Raw genomic sequence first — 21,027 nt, 5'->3', positions numbered from 1 at the left:
ACAATGGTTTTTAAAAAAATTTACACATTTAAAAACAAAGCTTCGACACCAGAGTTTTCTTAAAATATATTTTTGGAAATTTCTTAAGATAGGTATGGCTCACGAAAAAAAGATATCGTAAATGTACGTGTCTATCTAAATAACCATGTACTTATGCACAAATATATTGTAGGGACCTTGAAATATCAAGAGATACTAAAAATTTTCAATTCGAAAAATTCAAAAACAAAAACACTTTTCACAAAATAATTAATTTCTATATTGAGTAAACAATTACTTAAACTTAAACTAAATTTGTACTTACAAAATTTTAAATCATTTTTGCTTATAACTAAAATTTAAAATTATAAATTCGGAATATTTTTAAATACATATTATGCATATTTACATTAATTTAAATTGAAATAAAAATAAAATCACAATAATTATAATTGAATGTTGGAAGTTATCCAATCGAGAAACGATGCAACTCGTGTGTATACTCCAGGAAAATTAGATACTCCACAAGTCCTTGGACCAAATGAAACCAAACCAAGAAGTGTATAACGAAATCGGTTATCTGAAGATCCATCGTCCATTAAAGGACCTCCACTATCACCTATAAAGATTAAATTTTATAGAATTGCCAAAACTTTTTCTTTTTATACTTTAAAATGGTAATATGAAAATACCTTGACATGCATCCATATTTTCTCTTCCCTGGACACAAATCTGTGAAGGTTGAATAAAAATAGGTGTCCAAGAATTTGCACTAAATTGGGCATAGGTCAAGGCACATTTGCTACGATTAACAATCGGTAGCCGAACATACTGTAGAGACGGTTTTTTGTTCACAAGTAATTCTGATTGATGAGTACCTGAGTTGATTTAAAATTAATTTAAAAAACAAAAAGTTCATTGTATGTTTATAGACATTAAAAAAAGTGAATAATAATAATAACCTGCAATATTTGAACTCCAGCCAGCAACAATTGCCAAACTTCCCGTAAGTTCAATATCCCGTAGTGCAAGATTGTTAAAAGGTAAGCAAATGGGTGTGAGGGGAACTATGCAATAAATGTACATTAATACTAAATAATTAATAAAACAAAAATATATTGACGTACCTCCTTCGTCTGGCCTTGAAATACGAATTAAGGCAATGTCATTTGCATATTTTGGTGAGTCGTAGTTGGGATGAGGAATGATCTGTTCAATTTCGTAATCCTGATGTACTCGACACAAAACTGGATTTTTACTGCAGTCTATTTTACGTTTACCACGCACTTCTCCAATTCGAATGTGAGACCTTTAGTTTAAATCATAATTTTATTATTGAAGGTGAATTAAACAAAAAAAAAAAAAAACAATAAAATGAACACTTACAATTCAAGAGAATCGATTAAATTTGTAACACAATGGGCAGCAGTTATGACATATCGGTCGCTGATGAGGGATCCAGCACAGCGGTAGCTGACTTTTTGAGAAGCTGAATAAAAATGGTTACATTAAATTTGATTTTAAAATCACATACAAATTTGGTTAAATTATATTTATTTGTTTTATAAATTCTAGTTAAACATGTTAGTAAGTAACACCTTAATAACATGACACAACAATCTACTATCCATGTAACATTAACTCGAATATTATGTTAACCAGGGCATTATTGATATCGAGATTGGGTTTTCTTCTGTTTGGGGCTTCTCCTTTTTTTATAATAAGCCAACACTCAAAGGGTTTTGTGTACCTTTATTATGCCAAAGACGTAATGTTCATAAGAATTAGGAAGAGAGGGAGAGGTTGAAAGGATGTATCGATGTACACTGCTTTTTAATTCTTGAACATTACATTGACAGAGAAGGATTAGGCGGTGCAAGGCATTTTACATTCGCGTAGTACGGCTAAAGAACAAATTGACAGTACGGCCAAAGTTGTGCTCGAGGCTAGGGTGTAAGTTAAAGTGGCTGTAGGACACACTTATTCCAGTTTAATGTCCCATTGTAATACCACATGCATTTTGAGGCTTCTTCCTTAGCTCCATGAAACCAGTTTGAGCCCCTCATAAAATGTGAGAGGCTGATTAGGCTAATATGATTTAGATCGCTTGTATCGTTATAGAACGATTCTCTTAGGTAATTTTTGTGTTTTTTAGCTTGAGCCATGCATGTATAGAGAAGGTGAAGAACTGTTTCCTATGCTCTTCCTAAACCATACAGCTTTTGCAAAAGTGATTTGAGAATACGCCTAGCCGAGTAGCGTGCTTTCTTATTAGACAGTGTCTGGTTATAGCACCTATTATCGAGCTTATACGCGATCTGCTTAGAGATAGCAAGCACCATGATCGGTTTAAATCTAGTGTTGCTCAGATGCTTTTTGTGACCTACTCGAGGGTAAAGTGATGGGCATTCCTGGAAGCGCTAGTGTTAAGGTTAAATTGTTAAAGGAGAGGAATGCTACTAAAGCATAGTCCGTTAAAATAAAAATAAAATGAGGCTGTGATGCGACCCACACTGATAACTTTCTATCCCATCTAGGGATTTGTCTCGCTTAAAAGTTTGTAGATTTCGTGTTTTGTTAAAAAAGTCGTCAGTAAAATTATTCTTAAACATTTTTAATTTACCAACAATATTTTGCAAATAATGAAATAGTTTGTTTTCGAAATCTTTTTTTGTAAATTGTAAACGAGATTTTTAGTTGTTTACTACATTTAGTTGCATTTCTTAAAAGTTTTGATTTCTTATCTAAATAAACAAAGGGTGTTCGTAAATTAACGCAAGATTTGAATTTGCCGCCATTTGTGCAGTGAAGTGTTGGCAACCCTGAAAAAAAAGCAATTTGACAGCTAACAGTACAGGGTTATTAAAAATGGAGCGTTACACGATAGAACAAGGTGTCTTCATTATTAAAGAATATTTTTAAAAATAGTGAAAAAAGTTCGAAAATTTCATACAAAATATGGTCGGAATAGTGTTTTAACTTCGTCAACTGTGAAGAGATTAATTAAAAAATTCATGGAGACTGGATCCGTTGGAGACGCCAAACACACTGGTCGTCCAAAAACAAGCCGTTCAAATGTGAATGTCGAAGCAGTGCGTGAGAGTGTTGCTGACAATCCAGGAACCTCAATTCGACGTCGTGGACAAGAATTGCAAATTTCAAGAACCTCTCTACAGCGTATACTCACCAAAGATCTGTGTCTTCATGCTTACAAAATTCAACAATTGAAGCCTAATGACCATGGACAGGGAAGAGAGTTCGTTGAATGGATTATTGAACATCAACAAATGGACCCTGATTTTTCGAGCAAAATCATCCTAAGCGATGAAGCACATTTTCATCTTGATGGCTTTGTCAATCGCCAAAATTGCCGCATTTGGGGTTCCGAGAACCCACATGTGATTGTCGAAAAACAAATCCATCCACAACGCGTGACTGTATGGTGTGGATTTTGGGCTTCAGGCATAATTGGGCCATATTTTTTTGAAATATGTGACTGTTACTGCTGCTCGATATCGCGACATGATTACACAGTTCTTTCTGCCAAAATTGGATGATATTGATGTGTCCAATATGTTATTTCAACAAGACGGTTACAAGATGTTATTCCATAGATAACACTATCCTATGTACTTTACGAGTCAGTAAAAATATAACTATCAAAAGACTAAAAATGGCGTTTTCTATTTAATTCAAATCTTGCGTTAATTTTGGGACACCCTTTACAAATTGGATAAATGAAATTAATTTGAAAATAATAAATTCTATTGTTCATGAGATATCGAGAACTGCACATCAATTTTTACCAAATTTGCGTACTATTTTTTTTAGATTTTATTTTTGTATGAAAAAACGGACTGTTGAATTTTTATAAAAAATTTACTGAAAATCGAAAACAATATTTTCTGTGAGAAAAAATAATTTTGAAGCCAATATTTTAAATTTTTGAAAAGATATTTAAGTCGAAATTGAATTTTTACCAACTTTTAGTATTTTTTTTTGTAAGAAAACTGTCAATTCGATTTGTCTCAAAATGTTATCGAATGTTGAAAACAATATTTCTTATAAGATAAGATTAGTTTCAAGTTTTTATTTTTTGTAATTTTTACCAACATTTTACTGAATGTTTAAAACAAAATCCTTTAAAAGATTAAATAATTTTAAGGCCACATCTCAGAGTTTTAAAAGATATTTGAATCGAAAATCAATTTTTACCAACTTTTATTAGTTTTTTTAGGTTTTTATTTTTATAAAAAAAAACTATCAATTCGATTTTCCTGAAAATTTTTCCGAATGTTAAAACAATATTTCTTATAAGAAAAAAATAGTTAAAAGCCATAATCTCAAATTTTTAAAAAACATATTTAAGTCGAAAGTGAATTTTTACTAACTTTGAGTAATTTTTTTTTTATCTTTTTATTTTGTATAAAAAACTGTCAATTCGATTTTTCTCAAAATTGGATCAGTTGTTAAAAACGCTATTCTTCATTGCACAAAATTGTTTTTTGTTCGTAAAATTTTCGATGTGAAAAACATTTTTTTTAGTTTTTTTTTTATTTATAAAAGAAACCCCTTGACTGAAATGTTTTCCAAAAGTATAGTAGTTTAGTATTACGTTACAATATATAATTTAAAATTTATTTCAAGTTACCGTCGTTATTGGTTCGTGAAATATTTAGGGTTGAAAGTCCTTTCTGGATCGTTCTGTATTTTTATCTGTATAACAACATTTATTTGAAGTCGATATCTTCGCTGGGTTTTGAGATATGGACGACAAAAAATCACAAGCGCACGACGTACGAACGTACGTACACAGGCAAGCACAGACATCTCTCTAAAAATCATTTATTTCTACTCTGGTAACCTTAAAACGTCGAGAAATGTCAAAACTTTCAATTCGACGAATCGGACCGATTACAATTACTTCCTATGGGAAGTTAAAAGAAGAGAGATGGTATGAGACAATACGGAGCTCCAGGGCACTTCAGAATCTGTCTAAAGCCACTTATATTGAAAACTCCTAATCGAACAAAGAAGGGGTTCGTCCATACCTAAGGAACGCGATTTCGATAAAGGAGCAAGATTTCAGGCCTTATCAAATGCCTTTGAAATATCTAGTTCAATAATTTTACTTTCTCCAAAACGATGTAAAGATTTGTTGTACTGTTCGATGAGATGAACCAAAGCTGGTCTTTAAAAAGCTTTGGAAGTTGGACGTTGTTAGGGACGATAATGTGAAGAAGGAGGCTCTTTTTTTCGGGATTGGCTGAACAAACACTATTTTCGAACTACTCGGAATAAGCCCAACAAAATAGTATAAATGGAAAAGCTTACGGAAGCTTAGTCCCATAGAATCATAAACGCATGGTTTATAGTAGTTTCCACCATTGTTTTTTTGTATTGAAAGCCATTCATTGGATCTCACGAACTTCCTACTGTATTCAAAGATTCTGTTTAAAAATAGTAGATACCTATTTCTTAATATTTAAAAATATATGTTCACTTGAAAAATAAGTATACGTAAAATGATGCACTCAATTTCTTTAATCAAAAATTTAAATAAATAAGGAACCACACCGAAATGAAAAGAAAACCACGCGTTATGTTATTTATTAAGTTTATTTAATTGGTGGTTCTAAAAAAAAATAAAGTGTTTTTATTTCATTTTTTTGTTTAGCTAAAATGATGCAATGTGTTAAGTTAAGTGGAAAAAACCCGTACAATTTTCTTAGTATTTCGTCGGATACTCTTTTTGCCTAAGCACTGTCTCCAGCGTCTTTGACATTGATTTAACAAGCTTTGCGGTGCATTTCGAGGATATGGTGCCCTATTCTTCCAAAAGTGCCTTTTTAAATCTTCCTTGGATGAATTCGCATGTTTTCGAATTTCGCGCTCCAGCTTCGACCATAAATTTTCGATGGCATTTAGGTCTGGCGACTAGGTAGGCGGTTGCATGACATGAGGGCAGATCCAGATTAACCAAGTTTGCACAATGCCAGACTTGTGTTTGGGGTCGTTATCTTGACATAGTCGAAAGTTGTTCTTTATGTTTAGTTTTTCAGCACTTTGCAACAAGTTTTGCTTCAAAATATCTAGATACATGTTTTTGTTCATATAACCTTCGATAAAAACCAGGTTTCCTTCACCAGCTGAAGACATACAGCCCCACACCATAACATGCCCTGCACCGTGTTTCACTGTATCACGTAAATTCTCGGCTGGATCTCCGTATTTAGTTGCCTTCAAACGTACCCCTCACCATCCGATCCGTGAAGATTAAATTTACTTTCATCAGCAAACATTACGGTGTTCCAAAAAAAAAAATTCGTCCATGTTAAGATGCTCACGAGCAAATTTGATGAAGGGCTTTTTTCGGACACTCCTTCCATTAAAATCGGCATCTCTTAAAATACGGCGTATTGTCTCAGCCCCGCACTTTTTATGTAAATATTTGTCTGCATCTTGGGCTAATTTTAGTGCACTTGAGGTAGGATCTTCCTTCACTTTTCTTACAATCCATCGGCAATCACTATCGGAAAATATTTTATTTGGAGCTTCTTTTGCCTAACTGACCACTTGATTTTCACGGACATAACGTTCAATTATATGTTGCACTGTTGAAAAACTAATTTTTACCATTTCTGCAATTTTACGTTGGGTTTTTCCATCTCTAAAATGTTTAATTATTAATTCTCTGGTTTCAATACTCGTATGGCGTCCCATTTAGATATGAAATCGAAAACGAGCTGCTACTTCAATTTCGTTATACAACAAAGTCATCATCATTTTAGCTGAGACATTGTTTCTAAACAAGATAATTATTATGACTGGTTAAGCTATTAAAAATTTATAAATTCTTCATTTTTCGTTAAAACCATCATAAGAATAAACTTAATAAATTATATAAAGTATGGTTTTCTTTTCATTTTCAAGTGGTTCCCTTGTTATTTAAATTTTTCAGCAAAGAAATTGAGTGCATCATTTTGGCTGGGAGCCACGTCTTTAAAAATGTATATGCCATTTAAATTTTCAAAGCCCTTTAATTTATAAACAAAATTTCTAAAGGGTGGTTGTATTTTAAGGGCCGTTATTGAATGTAAACCACACTTAAGCGTAGAGTTTTCTCTGCAATTCATTTGACGTTTCTCAATTTCAGACTATCTCATGAGGAATGGAAAGATTCAAAATCGAGCAACGCGTTTACGCTATTCAGGCTTATTTTAAAATAGTACTGCATAATTTATTGCTGCTTTTCGTGATAGTGTGACTTAAGAACAGTTCACCTCAAATCGTAGTCGTGTCCAAAAATTGCACCTATCACGATCGTTGTTGATGAAAATTAAGCATTATGTCTTGCATTTACTCGCTTACAAGTTACAATTGACCCAAGAACTAAAGCTTCTTGACCATTTTAGCGTCGGGTCGTCAAGGGTCAAAATGGTAGCAAGAAATAGAAACAATTTTCGAAGAAAATCATCTTCAATGATGAGGTAGATATGTGGTTTCAACACGATGATGCCACTTGTCATACAGCTAACGAAACAATGGTTTTTTTGCGCTACAAAATCAAGATCATGTGATTTGACACCGTTGGACCTTTTGCTTTGGAATTATTTAAAGGAAAAGGTTAACGTGAATAGCCAATTCAAGAGTTACAGAGTGAGTTTACAAAATTCCAAAATATTGTAAGATCCTCTTTCAAAGAGGTGCCCATATCAGTAACAATACAAGCACATACAAAATTAGAGAGAGACTTAAATTGGTTAAAGAGTTCAACATAAAAAGAGAAGTTGATTGGAGACAGAGTTTTGAGATACGTTTTCCATGTCTTATTTTTTTTACGCAGTAAACTCAATTTTTTCGTGTACCAGAACGACTAAAGTTTGTATTTCTTGATTTCTTTAAGGGTACATTTTTTTCCAAACAATAATTAAGGATCTTATAAAAAGTTGAAACTGCTTCGTCAATGTTAGAAAATGCTAATGCATCAGCAATTCCAAAAATGGTTAATTCTTCAGGCAACTGCTAGAAATTAGCTTTTCTTAAATCAAAATTATAAAAGTAATTAAAAGAATTACTGTGTTCAGTAAGGTTAATCACCTTTTGTTAAAAAAAATTTCCAAATCGGGGTGATATTTATCAATATTAGTAATTCCTGATCTAGTTTCTAAAACAAGAGTACTAATAGCGTCACAAGAAAAGACTAAATCGAGAATTAGATTTTTTGAGTTTTTAATACAGCTTGTTTTCTGTAAGTCAGTAAGAAGGACGAGAAGAGATAGTTAAAATTGTGAAGAATAAGGAGAGGCTTTAAGGCGGGATTCGTCTTCGAATAGAATCAAGTCAATGAGTGGTAAATTAAAATCACCTAAGAGTAAAATAGTGATTAGAGGAAAACTATACTTATACTACCACTAATCACAATTATTGACAAATTGGTCTACAAATAAACTTAATCAAAGAAGTAAAATATTGGGGTCGAAGCTGGAAAAATTTATAAGATAGTCTAATGCCAAGGAGAGATCGTTATAAACAGACTCCAAACTTTTTTGAGGAATGTAGACGTTTAAAATGAAAATGGTATTAGTATGTATCATTATCTGTACACATACCAGTTCAATTGATAATTCAAATGGAAAAGATACAGAAGAAGAGAAATATGTATTTTTTACCGCTATGAGAACACCTCCACCTAAATCCTTTGCATTATCAACAACATCTGTAAACTTCGAACTCTTGACTAAAAAGTTCAGTGTCGGCGGAAAATCTTGAATTATGCCTCGTTTCTGTAAAAACTAATACGTCGTGTGGAAATAATTGGGAGTTTAGAAAAATGTAAGCAGACTTTTTACGAAGTCCCCTTACGTTTTGGTAAAAGAGCGCAAAACTGTTAAGTTTTTTGAATTGGTTTTCAAAGAAACATCTTATTTTTGTTTTTTTTGTTCACAATTTAGTTTTATTCACCACGCTACTGTCAAAATATATCCAATATTTAGACGTAATTCGCATACAGCCTAAAAACTTACCTTACGATCAAGTCTTGATTTCAAAACAACTGATAACAATTATCTGTAAGCCGTGTACAGCTTTTAAATAGTTTTTAATAATTCTAGCTCAAGGTTTGATTAGATACTACTACTACAAATATTATGCTCAAATGTCCAATGCCGAAAAATTGTATAGCCTTAAAAGAAAAAGAATACGTTTGGTGTGACCCAGTAGTGTATTTTATTAATTAAAAGATACTCTCAGTAAATCTTTCAATTTTCCAATTTCCTATACCGTAAATAATAATCTATTACACAAGTTAAATTGACGTTCTGCAAGCTGCAACATATGCATGCATTTTTATTTCAAAATAACAATTTTCCGTACTTCGATATTAATTTAAGGCCTGCAAGATGCGATGCCTCTTCATCATTAATATGAAAACATCGTGTAAGACGCTTTGAATACTTTTCATAAACCTAACAATTTTATACAATACAAGTCACATAAAATAATGTAAATCTAAACACGCTGCGAACAATAAATCGAAATCATAAACAATATTCAGAAATTGAAATCGGATATTTCCATTGTTTCTTCGGTACAAGTATTGCACTCAATTATAAAAAAATAAAATTGAAGTCAAAATTAATCTTTTTTGCTTTTGCAGATCAAGAAAATTAAAGAGGGTACTATGAGCATTACGAGCAAATCTAACCATTTAAAGTGTGACCCATGTCAGCCAAGACCACCATGTATAACAAGTCTATCAAACCTCAAATCAAAACCAATATCAGATCTTAAGCGCTCAGAATTACAGTCATCATCATCGATATGTTCACAGAAAAGTGAATCTAGACCAAACACAACATCCAAATCACAAAGCAAGTTAGATGCTTTGATTCCTGAGCCAGAGGCACAGCAGTCAACAGCACCATATCCATCAAACGTTAACTCAGAAACAAAACCAGATCTTAAGCGCATTAAATCAAAGCCATCAACATTGATACAATCCCAAGATTATGAATCTAAACCAAGCACAACATCAAAATCACCCAGAAATCATCAACCAGTTCCACTAGCTTCAGCTCCGTCATCATTAAGCTTGCAAAGCGTTTCAAGCCAACTTGATAGCCTAATGCATATGGACAAATCGACAAAGTCATTGCTAAAGAGTGCTTTGCTGTTTGTTATTGGTGTTTCACTAGCCAGAAATATGCGATTTATTGTTGATAGTTTGAATATTATGAAATAAAAAGACGTTTCTTCAATTTACTTACTCTTGTTTTTATATCCAACTCGGGCTATCCATGGAAATTGGCCAGGTCCGCTATCTTTTCCACCAACGATTCGTGTGTTCACTGAGAGTCCACAGTACTCCGAGTTCAATTGCTTAGATTTGTAATCAATTTCGATTCGTTTCGTTACTGGTGGCTCAACTGTTGGATCTAGTTTTGAAAACTTAAACCCACTGGGAGCTGGATAACCGTAGAGAGCATCAAAACTGTCATAACCATGTGGATCAATAATAGGTTTAAATTGCTTCCTTCTCGAATTGATGTTGATTTCGTCCTCAAATCCATCCTCGAAAGATGGGGGGCAATTCTTTCTTGTGTGAGGATCTTCAAAATCCACTAGATTTTGTTCATAGCCCGGGAATTCTTCGAAACCGTAATTAAATTTTGGAATAATTTTCTTTTTTTTGCTATTTTCCAAGAAATATTTATTGTTGTTTAATTTGGTGGTATCCCATATCCAGGGCTTTTCATCTTCGTCTTCTTCTTCGAATTCATGAGGGGAATAGTTATTCTCGTCGGATGATGGACAACAAACGAGTGGGTGATTATCATCAAAACCACACGAAGCCTTTCGTATTTTATCGTAAATATAAACTTTTTCAGATGATTGAGATTTTATTGCAAGTGTAATCATAGTCTTACAGTCTCTTAGTTTCACGCATTCACAGTCTTTTTCAAAGAAATAGTTTATTTCTGGATTTGGACTTGAGTCCAAATGTGAGAATCTATATTCTGGTAAGGCATTGGCTACTGGAATTACAAAAAAAGAAAAAATATATTTAATATTAATGGAACCTTGAGACATTATAAAGTCTGTTATTAATGAATATAATATAAAAAAAACTATAAGAATGATCTGCCAAAAGCTTTTTTCGCTTTCCATTGGGCAAAATAAATTAATTTATTTTTTATTTTTAAATCAAAATTGTGAGTTTAAATAATTTCTTTCGAAGGATTCACTTATTCTGCCTTGCACCAGTGAATTCAATATAATTTGTTTTTGTCATCCTGACAGAAGTATTTTATGATTTTTGTATTCTTAAAATTATTTTAGAAATAATTTTTCCTTTCTTATTCCAAAGCAACATATTCCTCTAGCGATGATCTTGACCTAAAAACAAACACCGGAAAGAGCTGAGCGCTACAAAAGGTAGTGCTCACATAGGATTATTTTAAGGTTACTTAGTTTGACAGCTATTTGATAGGTAAAAAGAGACAGGAAAATAAAGCTGCCTTATTTAATAATAAAATGTCAAAAAGAGTCGCTTTAAAAGAGTTGAATCTGTCAAAGTTATATAAATTTTCAAGGATTTTTAATAAACTTATAGATCGATTGTTCTAATTTTTAACTCGTTGTAATCTGACATTAAACAATGACACAAAATATCTAGGGTTAATTGCAAGCCATATTTAAAATGGCTTCGATACGAAGGATGTGAATACATACGATTGTCAAATCTCACAAACTTTTTAGAAAAGTCAATTTAAAAAGAAGATCGCGGCTTGTGCTCTTTTAAATGAAATTGCCATTTAAGAAACTTCGAAAAATAGGCAATCAAGGATTTAAATTAAACTATATTTCTTTCATTTACTAATGGTGTAGTACCCTTGGTATGATGGTTAGTGCGTTGGACTGGATCCCTGCTTATGCCATCTAAAGTTTTTTTCACGGGTACTGCCTCTTGGAATTGGCAAAATTTCCAAGAGTAATTCTTGTCATAAAAAGTGCTTTCTCAAATTAGCCGTTCTGATTCTGATTCTGCTCTGTTTTTGCATTCCATTGGTCAAAATAAATTGATTTATTTTGGAGTTAATATCAAATCTTCCGATCTAGACTTTTCTGCAGATTCAGCTCTCCTCGCATTAATACTATTACAATTTAAAAAAAAAATTTAATGGGAATTTGGCAGCTGCACCGCACTCGTTGTTATCCATTCTCAAAATACTTTCAAAACAATTATTTGTTACTATTTAAAACATCTGACAAATTAAAAATTGTTTGGATTTGAATTTGACGGCTATGAAAAGAGTCAAACAATCAAAAAACAACACAACAACACAACAACAGAAAATCAAAAGTTAGCTTTAAACATTATCAACTGATGTTTTGCGGCTAGTTTAAGATTTTTGTTTTTGACACAAACCTATCCAGATAGCATTGGATTGATCGCCGAACGCGACCAATGGCTACTAATGAATATAAGATGTAAGGAAAAAGAGGCTGGGATGCGACCCACACTGATAACTTCCCATTCCGTCTGTCGATTTGTCTTGCTTCAAAGTTTGTCTATATGTACTCGTACCAATTTTTACCAAATTCACGTACTATTTTTTGTATATTTTTTTTAATGAAAAAACGGACTGTTGGATTTTTATATACAAACTACTGAATATCGAAAACAATATTTTCTGTGAAATAAAATAAATTTGAAGCCAATATTTTTAATTTTTGAAAAGCTATTTGAGCCGAAAGTAAATTTTTACCAAGTTTTAGTATTGTTTTTTTTAGAGTTTTTTTTGTAAAAAAAACTGTCAATTCGATTTTTTTCAAAATTTTATCGAATATTGAAAACAATATTTGTTATAAGATAAAATTAGTTTGAAGAAAATATTTCAAGTTTTTGAAAAGATATTTGAGTCAAAAATCAATTTTCACCAACTTTTTATAAATTTTTATTAGGTTTTTAATTTTTTGCACAAAAACTGTCAATTCGATTTTTTTCAAAATTTTATTGAATGTTGACAGCAATATTTACAATTTTTGGAAAAATATTTGAGTCGAAAATCAATTTTTACCAACTTTTATACATTTTGTTTTAATGTTTTTATTTTTTGTAAAAAAAATTGTCAATTCGATTTTTCTCAAAATTTGTCCTAATGTTCAAAACAATATTTCTTATAAGAAAAAATTAATTAGAAGCTATTATCTCAAAGTTTTGAAAAGATATTTGAGTCGAAAATCAATTTTTATCAACTTTTATAAATTTTTTTTTAGGTTTTTATTTTTTTGTTAAAAAACTGTTAATTCAATTTTTTTCAAACTTTAACTGAATGTTGACAACAATATTTTTTGAAAGATTAAAGTAAATTAAAGCCAATATCTCAAAGTTTTGAAAAGATATTTGAGTCGAAAATCAATTTTTACCAACTTTTATTATTTTTTTTTAGGTTTTTTTTTTGTAAAAAAACTGTCAATTCGATTTTTCTCAAAATTTTTCAAAATGTTGAAAACAATATTCCTCATAAGATAAAATAAGTTTTTTTAGATTTTAATTTTTTATAAAAAAAAACTGTCAATTAGATTTTTCTCAAAATTTTATCAGATATCAAAAACATTATTATTCGTTGCACAAAATTGTTTTAGAGATGAAATCATATTTCAGTCGTAAAATGTTGGAGGTACCAAATGTTTTTTTTTTTCAGTTTTATTGATATATAAAAAAACCGTTATATTGATGTTTTTCAAAAAATATACTTGTTTGGTATCACGTTACAATATATTATATAAAATTTAATTCAAGTCTCTAGCGTTTTTGGTTCGTAAGATATTTAGGGTTAACCAAAATTTTCACCTTTTTTTTCAAACTGCTATGGTAAAAAAACACACACGCAATTTTCTTGAGAGCCCTTTCTGCATCTTTCTGCCTTATCATCTGTATAACAAAATTTATTTGAAATCGATATCTCTTCTGGTTCTTGAGCTATGGAGGACGAAAAAAACGTCGCGAACGTACGGACGTATGAACGTACGTACACACGCACGCACAGACATCTTTCTAAAAATCTTTTATTTCAACTTTAGTAACCTTGAAACGTCGAGAAATGTCAAAATTTTCAATTTGACAAATCGGACCCATTACAATATCTTCCTATGGGAAGTTAAAAATATTTTACAAGGAGTTTTCAAAATTCTTCTTCATAGCTTAAAAACATTAAGTGATGAAATGAGACTTAAAACAAAATAAACAATTAAAATATAAGCAAAATCAAGAGCGTAACGGTAAACCCACACTCTTGTTTTGCTAACATCTCCATATAAATATCAAAAGTCTATACTTCTTTAAAATTATCTAAAAATGCAAATTTTTATAAACAACTCACAAGTAAATAATCAAATGAAATCCCGTATTTAAAGTTTTAAGAAAAATAGAATATTTTTGCTACTTATTCAGCGCGTTCATTAGTCATTTAATTTGCGGCTTTTGTTCTGTAAGTCGTATTAACAATTAAAAGAGATCTATGTTTGTAATTTAAAAAGCATGATTAATGTTATATTAATAATTTGTTTTTATTATGGGTGCACTAAGGGAAATATGATCATAAAAACACATTTGACGCAAATCATTGACCCCATGAGGTGTCGAATTGAAATTTTACAAAAGTTTAGTTTAAGATAGTATGCACCGCTCTTTAGGTTGTTTTTTCTTATTATTTTTAATCTCGAAAAACACAAAAATGCATTTTCATTTTTAACTATTTTTTCAAGCCAATCATTTTAATTCAACAAATATTCAAAATGCAAATTATTTAATTTGAAATTAAAAAAAAAGGTCAAAAATTTAATTCGTATTAAAAATGCCTAATTAATTTATCTAAAAAGAAGTCGATAACAATACAAATAATAGATACATATATTTAATCTAATTGATTTTATATTTGAATATTTATGCCCTTACAGTAGGTCACGCTTACAATTAATATAAAAAAGTATCTATTGTTACTCAAATGAGTATTATATACAAAAATTAAAATATTTATTATTAGTTGTGAAGTTCAAACATCCAAAGTGGGTTTATTGATTTATTCTTGAAAAATTGAGCAAGCTTTAATCCTATAAAGCTTTTAAGAAAACTAAATTATCAAAGACCAATTGTTTCTTTTAATAAAATAAACTTAAATGTACATAATTTTTGTATATTTTATTAATTAAATATTATAAGATTATAAGATTTGTGACATTGAATAGCATTTAGATAATTCTTGACCATATCCAAGTTAACTGGTTAAACGTTTTGTTATGGCTTATTGTCGGTTTTTCAAGATTGAAATTCTTAAAATTTCTTGCATCTTATATTACTAAAATATTTCTTGTATAAGCGGAAAAATACTTTACGATCAACCACAAAATTCTACTTTTGTCAGATTATTTAAATAAAAGTCACATTTGAGTCTGATGAAAGCCGTACTAATGGAAGAATTGTTTTTATTTGTTCTTTTTCTTCAAACGAATTATTAAATGTAATTAAGAGTGCTGTCAAATCAGGTGTAGTTTATGATTAAGAGAAAGTGCTAATACATTTCCTTGATACTTATAATTTTGTTAGAACCATTAACAAGCAATTTGTAAAGGGTGTCCCAAAATTAACGCAAGATTTGAATTTGCCGCCATTTGTGCAGTGAAGTGTTGGCAACCCTGAAAAAAAAAGCAATTTGACAGCTAACAGTACAGGATTATAAAAAATGGAGCGTTACACGATAGAACAACGTGTCTTCATTATAAAAGAATATTTTTAAAAATAGTGAAAAAAGTTCGAAAATTTCATACAAAATATGGTCGGAATAGTGTTTTAACTTCGTCAACTGTGAAGAGATTAATTAAAAAATTCATGGAGACTGGATCCGTTGGAGAGGCCAAACACACTGGTCGTCCAAAAACAAGCCGTTCAAATGTGAATGTCGAAGCAGTGCGTGAGAGTGTTGCTGACAATCCAGGAACCTCAATTCGACGTCGTGGACAAGAATTGCAAATTTCAAGAACCTCTCTACAGCGTATACTCACCAAAGATCTGTGTCTTCATGCTTACAAAATTCAACAATTGAAGCCTAATGACCATGGACAGGGAAGAGAGTTCGTTGAATGGATTATTGAACATCAACAAATGGACCCTGATTTTTCGAGCAAAATCATCCTAAGCGATGAAGCACATTTTCATCTTGATGGCTTTGTCAATCGCCAAAATTGCCGCATTTGGGGTTCCGAGAACCCACATGTGATTGTCGAAAAACAAATCCATCCACAACGCGTGACTGTATGGTGTGGATTTTGGGCTTCAGGCATAATTGGGCCATATTTTTTTGAAATATGTGACTGTTACTGCTGCTCGATATCGCGACATGATTACACAGTTCTTTCTGCCAAAATTGGATGATATTGATGTGTCCAATATGTTATTTCAACAAGACGGTTACAAGATGTTATTCCATAGATAACACTATCCTATGTACTTTACGAGTCAGTAAAAATATAACTATCAAAAGACTAAAAATGGCGTTTTCTATTTAATTCAAATCTTGCGTTAATTTTGGGACACCCTTTACAAATTGGATAAATGAAATTAATTTGAAAATAATAAATTCTATTGTTCATGAGATATCGAGAACTGCACATCAATTTTTACCAAATTTGCGTACTATTTTTTTTAGATTTTATTTTTGTATGAAAAAACGGACTGTTGAATTTTTATAAAAAATTTACTGAAAATCGAAAACAATATTTTCTGTGAGAAAAAATAATTTTGAAGCCAATATTTTAAATTTTTGAAAAGATATTTAAGTCGAAATTGAATTTTTACCAACTTTTAGTATTTTTTTTTGTAAGAAAACTGTCAATTCGATTTGTCTCAAAATGTTATCGAATGTTGAAAACAATATTTCTTATAAGATAAGATTAGTTTCAAGTTTTTATTTTTTGTAATTTTTACCAACATTTTACTGAATGTTTAAAACAAAATCCTTTAAAAGATTAAATAATTTTAAGGCCACATCTCAGAGTTTTAAAAGATATTTGAATCGAAAATCAATTTTTACCAACTTTTATTAGTTTTTTTAGGTTTTTATTTTTATAAAAAAAAACTATCAATTCGATTTTCCTGAAAATTTTTCCGAATGTTAAAACAATATTTCTTATAAGAAAAAAATAGTTAAAAGCCATAATCTCAAATTTTTAAAAAACATATTTAAGTCGAAAGTGAATTTTTACTAACTTTGAGTAATTTTTTTTTTATCTTTTTATTTTGTATAAAAAACTGTCAATTCGATTTTTCTCAAAATTGGATCAGTTGTTAAAAACGCTATTCTTCATTGCACAAAATTGTTTTTTGTTCGTAAAATTTTCGATGTGAAAAACATTTTTTTTAGTTTTTTTTTTATTTATAAAAGAAACCCCTTGACTGAAATGTTTTCCAAAAGTATAGTAGTTTAGTATTACGTTACAATATATAATTTAAAATTTATTTCAAGTTACCGTCGTTATTGGTTCGTGAAATATTTAGGGTTGAAAGTCCTTTCTGGATCGTTCTGTATTTTTATCTGTATAACAACATTTATTTGAAGTCGATATCTTCGCTGGGTTTTGAGATATGGACGACAAAAAATCACAAGCGCACGACGTACGAACGTACGTACACAGGCAAGCACAGACATCTCTCTAAAAATCATTTATTTCTACTCTGGTAACCTTAAAACGTCGAGAAATGTCAAAACTTTCAATTCGACGAATCGGACCGATTACAATTACTTCCTATGGGAAGTTAAAAGAAGAGAGATGGTATGAGACAATACGGAGCTCCAGGGCACTTCAGAATCTGTCTAAAGCCACTTATATTGAAAACTCCTAATCGAACAAAGAAGGGGTTCGTCCATACCTAAGGAACGCGATTTCGATAAAGGAGCAAGATTTCAGGCCTTATCAAATGCCTTTGAAATATCTAGTTCAATAATTTTACTTTCTCCAAAACGATGTAAAGATTTGTTGTACTGTTCGATGAGATGAACCAAAGCTGGTCTTTAAAAAGCTTTGGAAGTTGGACGTTGTTAGGGACGATAATGTGAAGAAGGAGGCTCTTTTTTTCGGGATTGGCTGAACAAACACTATTTTCGAACTACTCGGAATAAGCCCAACAAAATAGTATAAATGGAAAAGCTTACGGAAGCTTAGTCCCATAGAATCATAAACGCATGGTTTATAGTAGTTTCCACCATTGTTTTTTTGTATTGAAAGCCATTCATTGGATCTCACGAACTTCCTACTGTATTCAAAGATTCTGTTTAAAAATAGTAGATACCTATTTCTTAATATTTAAAAATATATGTTCACTTGAAAAATAAGTATACGTAAAATGATGCACTCAATTTCTTTAATCAAAAATTTAAATAAATAAGGAACCACACCGAAATGAAAAGAAAACCACGCGTTATGTTATTTATTAAGTTTATTTAATTGGTGGTTCTAAAAAAAAATAAAGTGTTTTTATTTCATTTTTTTGTTTAGCTAAAATGATGCAATGTGTTAAGTTAAGTGGAAAAAACCCGTACAATTTTCTTAGTATTTCGTCGGATACTCTTTTTGCCTAAGCACTGTCTCCAGCGTCTTTGACATTGATTTAACAAGCTTTGCGGTGCATTTCGAGGATATGGTGCCCTATTCTTCCAAAAGTGCCTTTTTAAATCTTCCTTGGATGAATTCGCATGTTTTCGAATTTCGCGCTCCAGCTTCGACCATAAATTTTCGATGGCATTTAGGTCTGGCGACTAGGTAGGCGGTTGCATGACATGAGGGCAGATCCAGATTAACCAAGTTTGCACAATGCCAGACTTGTGTTTGGGGTCGTTATCTTGACATAGTCGAAAGTTGTTCTTTATGTTTAGTTTTTCAGCACTTTGCAACAAGTTTTGCTTCAAAATATCTAGATACATGTTTTTGTTCATATAACCTTCGATAAAAACCAGGTTTCCTTCACCAGCTGAAGACATACAGCCCCACACCATAACATGCCCTGCACCGTGTTTCACTGTATCACGTAAATTCTCGGCTGGATCTCCGTATTTAGTTGCCTTCAAACGTACCCCTCACCATCCGATCCGTGAAGATTAAATTTACTTTCATCAGCAAACATTACGGTGTTCCAAAAAAAAAAATTCGTCCATGTTAAGATGCTCACGAGCAAATTTGATGAAGGGCTTTTTTCGGACACTCCTTCCATTAAAATCGGCATCTCTTAAAATACGGCGTATTGTCTCAGCCCCGCACTTTTTATGTAAATATTTGTCTGCATCTTGGGCTAATTTTAGTGCACTTGAGGTAGGATCTTCCTTCACTTTTCTTACAATCCATCGGCAATCACTATCGGAAAATATTTTATTTGGAGCTTCTTTTGCCTAACTGACCACTTGATTTTCACGGACATAACGTTCAATTATATGTTGCACTGTTGAAAAACTAATTTTTACCATTTCTGCAATTTTACGTTGGGTTTTTCCATCTCTAAAATGTTTAATTATTAATTCTCTGGTTTCAATACTCGTATGGCGTCCCATTTAGATATGAAATCGAAAACGAGCTGCTACTTCAATTTCGTTATACAACAAAGTCATCATCATTTTAGCTGAGACATTGTTTCTAAACAAGATAATTATTATGACTGGTTAAGCTATTAAAAATTTATAAATTCTTCATTTTTCGTTAAAACCATCATAAGAATAAACTTAATAAATTATATAAAGTATGGTTTTCTTTTCATTTTCAAGTGGTTCCCTTGTTATTTAAATTTTTCAGCAAAGAAATTGAGTGCATCATTTTGGCTGGGAGCCACGTCTTTAAAAATGTATATGCCATTTAAATTTTCAAAGCCCTTTAATTTATAAACAAAATTTCTAAAGGGTGGTTGTATTTTAAGGGCCGTTATTGAATGTAAACCACACTTAAGCGTAGAGTTTTCTCTGCAATTCATTTGACGTTTCTCAATTTCAGACTATCTCATGAGGAATGGAAAGATTCAAAATCGAGCAACGCGTTTACGCTATTCAGGCTTATTTTAAAATAGTACTGCATAATTTATTGCTGCTTTTCGTGATAGTGTGACTTAAGAACAGTTCACCTCAAATCGTAGTCGTGTCCAAAAATTGCACCTATCACGATCGTTGTTGATGAAAATTAAGCATTATGTCTTGCATTTACTCGCTTACAAGTTACAATTGACCCAAGAACTAAAGCTTCTTGACCATTTTAGCGTCGGGTCGTCAAGGGTCAAAATGGTAGCAAGAAATAGAAACAATTTTCGAAGAAAATCATCTTCAATGATGAGGTAGATATGTGGTTTCAACACGATGATGCCACTTGTCATACAGCTAACGAAACAATGGTTTTTTTGCGCTACAAAATCAAGATCATGTGATTTGACACCGTTGGACCTTTTGCTTTGGAATTATTTAAAGGAAAAGGTTAACGTGAATAGCCAATTCAAGAGTTACAGAGTGAGTTTACAAAATTCCAAAATATTGTAAGATCCTCTTTCAAAGAGGTGCCCATATCAGTAACAATACAAGCACATACAAAATTAGAGAGAGACTTAAATTGGTTAAAGAGTTCAACATAAAAAGAGAAGTTGATTGGAGACAGAGTTTTGAGATACGTTTTCCATGTCTTATTTTTTTTACGCAGTAAACTCAATTTTTTCGTGTACCAGAACGACTAAAGTTTGTATTTCTTGATTTCTTTAAGGGTACATTTTTTTCCAAACAATAATTAAGGATCTTATAAAAAGTTGAAACTGCTTCGTCAATGTTAGAAAATGCTAATGCATCAGCAATTCCAAAAATGGTTAATTCTTCAGGCAACTGCTAGAAATTAGCTTTTCTTAAATCAAAATTATAAAAGTAATTAAAAGAATTACTGTGTTCAGTAAGGTTAATCACCTTTTGTTAAAAAAAATTTCCAAATCGGGGTGATATTTATCAATATTAGTAATTCCTGATCTAGTTTCTA

The 21,027-nt window shown here is 31.3% G+C and overlaps 2 protein-coding genes across 3 annotated transcripts; one reads left to right on the top strand and one right to left on the bottom strand.

Moving 5' to 3' along the window:
• Positions 1 to 235: 235 nt before the first annotated feature.
• LOC129942877 (phenoloxidase-activating factor 3-like) lies at positions 236 to 11,009 on the bottom strand. The gene is made up of 6 exons (XM_056051995.1): positions 10,248 to 11,009; positions 1,366 to 1,468; positions 1,107 to 1,288; positions 942 to 1,046; positions 672 to 857; positions 236 to 598 (listed from the first exon to the last, which is right to left on the bottom strand). Exons 1-6 carry the CDS (start codon positions 10,897 to 10,899, stop codon positions 426 to 428), a joined length of 1,401 nt encoding a protein of 466 aa, XP_055907970.1. The 5' UTR covers positions 10,900 to 11,009; the 3' UTR covers positions 236 to 425.
• Positions 9,432 to 10,242, top strand: LOC129942878 (uncharacterized). 2 transcript variants are annotated; one of them, XM_056051996.1, is made up of 2 exons: positions 9,432 to 9,574; positions 9,638 to 10,242. In XM_056051996.1, the coding sequence occupies exon 2, from the start codon at positions 9,662 to 9,664 to the stop codon at positions 10,220 to 10,222; it is 561 nt and encodes a 186-aa protein (XP_055907971.1). In that variant the 5' UTR covers positions 9,432 to 9,574; positions 9,638 to 9,661; the 3' UTR covers positions 10,223 to 10,242. The 2 variants fall into 2 exon arrangements, with proteins under 2 accessions (XP_055907971.1, XP_055907972.1); XM_056051997.1 differs by having other exon boundaries at positions 9,448 to 9,568.
• Positions 11,010 to 21,027: the final 10,018 nt, after the last annotated feature.

This window comes from Eupeodes corollae, chromosome 1, assembly GCF_945859685.1.
Source record: "Eupeodes corollae chromosome 1, idEupCoro1.1, whole genome shotgun sequence".
Taxonomy (NCBI): domain Eukaryota; kingdom Metazoa; phylum Arthropoda; class Insecta; order Diptera; family Syrphidae; genus Eupeodes; species Eupeodes corollae.
The sequence above is the reverse complement of the archived record's forward strand: the minus strand, read 5'-3'. Positions and strand labels throughout refer to the sequence as shown.